The sequence below is a fragment of the Corvus hawaiiensis genome, assembly GCF_020740725.1.
Source record: "Corvus hawaiiensis isolate bCorHaw1 chromosome 34 unlocalized genomic scaffold, bCorHaw1.pri.cur SUPER_34b, whole genome shotgun sequence".
NCBI classification, from domain to species: domain Eukaryota; kingdom Metazoa; phylum Chordata; class Aves; order Passeriformes; family Corvidae; genus Corvus; species Corvus hawaiiensis.
In genome coordinates this window covers 1,627-9,045 of record NW_025963256.1, presented here as the reverse complement: position 1 = coordinate 9,045, position 7,419 = coordinate 1,627, and the positions used below count along the sequence as shown (strand labels likewise).

The 7,419-nt window shown below is 65.8% G+C and overlaps 1 protein-coding gene across 1 annotated transcript; it reads right to left on the bottom strand.

Annotated features, from left to right (window-relative positions):
* Positions 1–1,343: 1,343 nt before the first annotated feature.
* LOC125320727 (collagen alpha-1(X) chain-like) lies at positions 1,344–5,039 on the bottom strand. The gene is made up of 3 exons (XM_048293131.1): positions 4,856–5,039; positions 2,073–3,217; positions 1,344–1,821 (listed from the first exon to the last, which is right to left on the bottom strand). Exons 1-3 carry the CDS (start codon positions 5,037–5,039, stop codon positions 1,630–1,632), a joined length of 1,521 nt encoding a protein of 506 aa, XP_048149088.1. The 3' UTR covers positions 1,344–1,629.
* Between the last annotated feature and the right edge of the window lie 2,380 nt (positions 5,040–7,419).

The window sequence follows — 7,419 nt, the reverse complement described above, 5'->3', positions numbered from 1 at the left end:
AGATCGAATAAAATGGATTTATTGAAAGAAAGAAACCAAAAAATATGGATTTATTACATAAAATAAACCAAAAAACATGGATTTAGTAATAAAAATAAACCAAAAAACACAACCCCGGCCTGTGAAACCGAGGAGAGTCCCTGGAGCTTGGAAGATTTAATCCATGGCACAAAACCTGGAGATCAAATGACTCTGGGGAGGACAGAGCGAGCCCAGAGCCGCTCCCAAGGTTTTTCCTGCAGCTTTATTTTCATTTTTTTGGCGGTTTTATGGCTGTTTTTGTTGTATTTGTTACATTCTTTGTGTTATAATTTGGGAAAAATCTCCCAATTTTTGTCTTGTTCAGCCCCCAAAATAAAAATGTGCATTGGGCGTCTGGGATAAAGTTTTGTTTATGAGAATTTTTCGAGTTTAAATAAAATAAAATAAAATAAAAATCCAGAAAAAAACCCTAACCCCCCTGAAAATATAAAAACGTTCCCTTTGCAGCACTTTAACGGTGAATTAACGGGAGAAAAACCAGGGTGGAAAATGCAAATAAAAAATGTTTATTAACCGCGACTTCGGTGCATTTGGGTTTTTTTTTTTAAGCTCCAATTTGGGGATCCACCCCCCCGGATTTGGGGGTCACAACGCCCCCCATATCCCCCCCTCCCAAAAATTTAAGGTCCCTCTTTCCTCCCCCCATCTCGAATTTCGAGTCCCCACCCCCCATGGCCCCTCCCCACCCCGGCTTTGGTGTCACAGCCCCTCCCCCCAGGTGTCCCCTCCCCCCTCCCCCCCCGATGTGGGATCATGGGCCCGCACCCTCAGATTTGGGTTCCCCCCCCGCATGGCTCCTCCCCCCCCCCGGGGTTTCTGCCCCTCCCCTAAACCCCCCCCTTTGTTCCTCCCGCCCGCCAGGGGGCGCTACTTCACATTCCCACCCTTCTTGGGGCACGAAGAGGGCGGAACTTCCCGGAAAATGGACCGGAAGTCGGCCATATTGCCCTGATACATGACGGGAATTGTAGTTTCGTTAAAGGTGCGTGGTTCCGCTCACGTGACCCCGATGTATCATGGGAAATGTAGGCTTAAATTAAACTGCCACAGCGGAAGTGGCTTGGCGGCCATGTTCCTCCCGATGCATTCTGGCACCTGTGGTTTTGAATAACGGCGGGTTCGGCCATGCTGGGCCCCGGTGCATGCTGGGAGCTGTAGTTTGCGACGATAAATAACTCGCGGGGGTGTCCCCGCCTCACGCACTGGGCGTTACTGGTCCGTACTGGGCGTTAGTGGTCTGAACTGAGAGCAGCTGCTCCCCCCGCCCCACCTTATGACATCACCCACACAGGAACATCATGGGCAGGACACCACCTTTACTGAGGGCACTGAGGGACAGTCAGCCCCATGTCCAGGGAGTCCTCAGGTGTCCATTGGAGGGTCCTCAGCTGTGTCAGGTGTCCATGGAGGGCCCCCGGTGTCCCCGGTGTGTCCCCAGCTGGTTCAGGTGTCCCCAGTGTCCACTGGAGGGTCCCCAGCTGTGTCAGTTGTCCCAGATGTCCACGGCAGGTCCTTCAAGTGTCCACAGGAGGATCTCCAGCTGTCCCCCAAGGGCCCGTGGGGGTGTCCCCAGCTGTGCCCAGGGGCTCAGCAGTGCCGGGGGGAGCCGGGGTAGCGCTGGGCCAGCTCGGCGCGGAAAGCGCGGAAGAGGCGGCGGTTGAGGACCAGCTCGGCCTCGCGGGCCCCGTGGAAGCCCCCGGGCTCCTTGAAGCCCCGGTGGGTGACGAAGGCCCCATCCAGCACCGCAAAGCGGAACCCGGCCACGTGCAGCTCGCAGGCCTGGGGGCGGGGGGGGTTAAAGGGTCACCCCGGGACCCCCAGACAGGCCCACAGACCCCCCCAGGGCACCCCCAGACCCCATAGATACCCAAAGACCCCCACAGACCCTCCCATAGCACCCCAGAGACCCCTCCCAAGACCCCACAGAACCTTCTACCAGCACCCCCGGCCCCCCACGGCCACCCCATGGCCCCCAAAGCCACCCCCCAACCCCCAAGGCCACCCCACCGTCCCCCCCATCCCACCCGTACCTGACTGATGCGGTTGAAGCCGTACTGGAGGAACCTCTCATCGAAGGGGGGGACACCGTGGGCGGGGGCCACGAAGAAAGGCTCCCAAGGGTCCCTCCAGGGCGCCTCGTAGGCCACGCGCAGCCGGGGCGGCGGCGGCAGCGCTCGCCAGCGGCCGAACTCGGTGGGGGCCTGGCAGCGCGGACACAGCGTCCCGTAGAACGGCCGCGCGTCCCCCGCGCCCCACAGCCGCAGCAGCTCCGCCTTCGTCCCCGGCAGCCGCCGCCCCGCACGCACCTCGAAGGCCGGCAGCACGAAGACCACCCGGGCCCAGGGGGGCTCCGTGGCGTCGGGGTCACTCAGGGCGTTGGGGTCACCCAGGGTGTTGGGGCTCTTTGGGACATTGGGGTCCTCCAGGGTGTTGGGGACCTCCAGGACGTTGGGGACCCCAGGGTCTTGGAAATTCTTGGGGTCTTCCAGAGCACTGGGGTTCTTTGGGATGTTGGGGACATCCAGGTCCCGGAGACCCTTGGGGACCTCCAGAGCATTGGGGTCCTTTGGGTCACTGGGGTCGTTGAGGACATTTGGGACCTCCAGGGCATTGGGGACCCCGGGGTCACTGAGACCCTTGGGGTCCTCCAAGGCTTTGGGGTCCTTCAGGCCATTGGGACCCCCAGGGATGCTGGGGATCCCCGACGTGTTGAGGACCCTGAGGCCACCAGGAGCCCCCAAAGCTCTGGGGTCCCCAAAATCTCCCTGAGCCCCCAAATCCCTCTGAGGCCCCAAATCATTGGGGTCCCCCTGTCCCCCCCAGGTTTTGGGGTGCAGCCCCCCATCCCGCAGCAGCTCCAGGAACCCCTCGTGCAGCCCCGGGCTGGGCACCACGTCGGCGTCCACCAGCAGCACCCAACGCCCCCCAAATCCGGGGGGGGCCCCCCCTCTCTGCCCCCCCCCGGCCGCCCCCTCCCAGGCCACGTTCCGGAGCAGATTCCCGGGGTACGGCACCCCCAAACTGTAACTGGGGGGGTCGGCGGCCGCCAGGCGCTCCAGGGCCCCCCGGCACCCCCCCCCCGGGATTCTGGGGGAATTTTGCGGGATTTTGGGGCGCTCGGGGCGGGTTTGGGGGTCGCGGGGGGGGTCCCGCCGCCCCCAGCACCACGTGCAACCTCAGGCGGCCCCGTAACCCCCGGCAGGGCCCCCCCAAAATCGCCATCAGCTCCTCCAGCCCCCGCCGGGGCACCCCAAAAACGGCCACCGAGAGGGGCCCCCCCCAGGGCCCCCCCAGCGCCGCCGCCGCTCGCCCGGGGGTGCCGTGGGTGGCCAGGACCAGCTCGGGCCGGGGGGCGCTGGCCCAGCCCGGGGGGGGTCCCAGTACGTCCCAGTACACCCGGAACGCCCCCGAAGCGTCCAGGACCCCCCGGGGGGGGCGGCGGGGGCGGAGGGCGGCGGGGGCGGGGCGCGGGGGGGGCAGCGCCCGCAGGTAGAGGGTCTGCAGCAGCGCCAGCCCCCCCAGCAGCCACGCGCAGCCCCCCAGCAGCCGCCCCCGGGCCATGGTGGGGGCGCTGGGGGGCGCTGGGGGGACTGGGGAAACCGGGAGAGTACTGGGAGCTACTGGGGGCCGCTGGAAGGGGTCAGAGGTGGGCACTGGGAGGGTGCTGGGGGGTACTGGGGGTTACTGGGGGGATGGTGGGGGTCACTGGGGCCGGCGCGGAGCCGGGACCAGTCCGGCATGCTGGAACCAGTCAGGGGTTACTGGGACCAGTTTGGGGGATGGGGAGGAGGGGCTGGATCCAGTTTCGGGGGGGTCGCTGGTCCCAGTTTGGGGTCTCTGGGACTAGTCCGGGACTCACCGCGCTGCGTCGGCGCCGGGAGGAGCTGCGCATGCGCGGGTGGGGGGGGCGTGGCACTGACGGGTGGGCGGGGTTATGCAAATCAGCGCTCGTGAGTGGTGGGCGTGGTTTCGGCGCTCGGGGGCGGGGCCTGGCGGCTCCGCAGAGCTCGGGAGAGACCCCGAACCCCCAGGACCCCAAAATCCCCCCCAAGTTCCGGCGTCCCCCCCAAATTCCCGGTTCATTCCGACTCCTCGGATCCTCCCCAATAATCCTGGGACTCCTCCGAGTTTCTGTGTCCTCCATATTCCTGAGTTCCCCCCATATTCCTGATTTCCCCCAAAATTCCTGGGTCCCCCCCCCCGATCCTCTTGGTCCCCCCAAATTCCTGAGTCCTCTCCAATTCCTGAGTCCCCATCTCCAAAATCCTGGGCCCCCCGAAATTTCCCAGGTCCCTGGGAAGAAGCTGCCACAGGCACGGGGACCGTGGGGGACACTTTTATTGTCAGGGCCACAGGGCCTCCAGGGGACACTGGGGACATTGGGGACACGGGGGCTGTGGGGCCACCCCCTGTCTGTCCCTCGGCTGAGGATGTGGGGGACGTTGGGGACAGCAGGGGCCAGTCCCCCATGGTGGGGACATTGGGGTACATGGTGGGGCTCGGTCCCTTGAGCTGGGACGATGACAATGTCCTCCATCCTTTGGGGACATCAGTGACATTGGGGACATCAGGGCGTGGGGGTCTCAGTCCTTTGACCCGGGGTGGTGACGATGTCCCACATCCTTCAGGGACATCGGTGACACTGGGGACGTTAGGTCACAAGTCTCAGTCCGTGGGGTTGGGGACATTGGGTGTCTCAGTCTCTTTGATCCAGGGTGACGATGAGCAGGTCCCTCGTCCCTTGGGGACATTGGGGACATCAAGCCATGAGTTGTCTCGGTCCCTCCAGCTGAGGCGGTCACGAGGTGCCCACGTCCCTCGGGGACATTGGGGACGTCAGGCTGGGTCATCTCAGTCCATTCAGGTGGCGTCCACTGGGGACACGTTGGGGACGTCTCGGTCCCAGGGGTCACAGCGGTGACGAGGTGCCCGTGTCCCTCAGGGACGTTGGGGACATCGAGTTGTGCCGGGTCTCGGTGCCTTGGGCTCGGTGACATCGCGCTGCGACGTTTCTCGGGGTGGGGGCGTTGGGGACATTGGGGACATCGGGGGCATTGGGGACACCAGGGACGTTGGGGACATCGGGGACACTGAGTCACGATGTGTCTCAGTCCCTCAAGTTGGGGAAGTTGGGGATGTCGGGGACATCAGGCCACGATGTCTCGCGGTCCCTTGGGGGATGTTGGGGACATTGGGGACATCGAGCCATGACCTGTCCCAGCCCAATGGCTTGGGGGAAGCGGTGTTGATGTCCCCCATGTTGGGGACAACGAGGACGTCAGGTCACTGGTTGGGGACACTGGGGACATCGAGCCACATTGTGCCTCAGCCCCATGGCTCGGGGGGACGTTGGGGACATCACTGGGGACACTGGGGACATCAAGCCACATCGTGCCTTGGTCCCCCACGTTGGGGACATTGAGGATGACACCCACAGGGGCGGGAGGGGACACAATTTTGGGGGCGACTCTGCCAAAAATGCAGACCCCGAGGTGGGGGGGTGAGGGGTGACAGGGACGAGGTGGGTGACAAGGGACAAGGACACTCGGGGGGGGCAAGGGGGGGCCACAGGCTCCTACAGGTGGGTCCAAGCCCCCACCCAGCGACCCAAAAAAATTTTGGCGACAAGGGACAATCCCCAAATTTGGGTCGTGGCGTGGGGGGGGGCAGGGACAGGGGGGAGGGAGGGGACACGAGGGACGGTCCCCAAGCGTCCGGGCTGGGGGAGGGGGGGGCCACCAGCCCCCCCCCAATTACCTTAGAGACTCGTTACGAGTTAAATTAGCACGAGCGGCCCCGGGGGGGCGGCGGGGGGGCGGCCGGGCCGGGGGGGCGCTGGCTCCGGGCCGGGGTGACAATGACAATATGCCATACTGGGGGCAAGTCGCGTCACAGACTTAGTTCAGAACGACGGGGCGCGCTGGCTTCCGGCTGCGGGAGAGGGGACAGGGGGAACACGTTAGGGACACTCGGATCGACCCTGAAAAACCACCCCAAAAATCCCCAGAGTCCCCGTTGTCGCCCTATCCCAAATCCTCCGGGGGACCGCGGGGTCCGGGATTGTGTCACCTCCTCCCAAAGGGACAGAGGGGTCCGGGATTGTCCCCAGAAAAGGGACCCAGGGGTGTCTGGGACCACCCCCCACCCATCCGGGCCCCCCCTTCTTCATCCCCAACCCCCCTGGGGACCCCGGGCACCCCCTAAGAGGGGACCCAGCTGTTGGGGGCCCCTCCCTGCTCGTCCCCAGTCCCTGTCACCCCCTCCCGGTCCCTGTCGCCCCCCTGTCACCCCCCTGCCGCCCCCGAAGTCCCCCACCTTTGCGGAAGGCGTCCTGGAGGCGGCTCTGGGGGAGTTGATACAACTCAGAGAAGGGGTCGCGGGGCGACCGGGGCGGGGGGACCAGCCGGGGGCCGGGAGTCCCCCCCGAGGAGCGCCGGGGGCCCCCCCGGGTGGCGATGGCGGCGGCGGCCAAGCCCTGGAGCAGCCGGCGCAGGGCGGGCCCCGCGGGGGTCGCGGACGGCGGCGGCGGCGGCGACGTCTCGGGGGTCAGCAGAGAACCGGGGGTCCCCCTGGAGACCCCCCCGGGGCTCTCGGGGCTCGGCGGGAGCTTCTCGGCCGTGGCCTCGGGGGGCTCCGGGGGCCCGAAGGCAAAGGGGGGGGCCTGTCGGGGGGTGTAGGGGCGGCGTCCAGGTCTCGGTGCCCCCCCCGGGGGTCTCGGGGACCCCCAGCCCCGGCGCCAGGCGGACGCCGAGGCCGAGGCCGAGTGGGGGGCCCAGGGGGGCCACGGTGGCTCCGAGGGCGGCGCCAGGGCCAAGGCTGAGGCCGGACCCCAGTCCGAGGCTGGGGTCAGCGAGAGCGGGGGTCAGCGCCGATGTCTGGCCCCAGGCCGGGGCAGGTGCCCGCTCCGAGCGCGGCTCCCACGGCGAAGCCCAGTGCGGAACCCAAGCCAGAGCTGCTGGCTGCTCCGACCGCCAGGCCAACGCCAATGTCCGAGCCAGGGTCAGAGCTGAGGCCGAGTCCAGCAGTGGGGCCGATGTCTGGTGCAAGAGCGGTGCCAACAGCAGCCCCGACTCCCAGGCCAATGTCCATCTCAGGCCCGAGGGCAGCTCCGACTGTGAGTCCAACTCCGGAGCTGAGGCCGGAGCCCACGTTGGCTCCCACAGCGAGTCCCAGGCCGGAGCTGACACCAGCCCCGACGGTGAGTCCAATGTTGTGTCCGAGGCCAGAGCTGGCGTTGGCTCCCACGGTGGCGCCCACGGCCAGTCCCACGCCGGGCCTGGCACCAGACGGAAGAGTTGAGCCCACGTTGGCTCCGAGGGCGGCTCCAAGGCCGAGTCCAACTCCAGGTCCGCCTCCAACGTTGGCACCGAGGCCAAG

Bases quoted from the DNA above. Each gene is read 5' to 3' on its own strand.
- LOC125320727 (XM_048293131.1), bottom strand. From the start codon at position 5,039: ATGTCACCGAGCCCAAGGCACCGAGACCCGGCACAACTCGATGTCCCC. The intron at 3,218-4,855 runs GTGGGCACCTCG...GGGCCGCCTGAG, and splicing joins CCCCAATGTCCCCGAGGGAC to GTTGCACGTGGTGCTGGGGG. The intron at 1,822-2,072 runs GTACGGGTGGGA...CCCCGCCCCCAG, and splicing joins GCTTCAACCGCATCAGTCAG to GCCTGCGAGCTGCACGTGGC.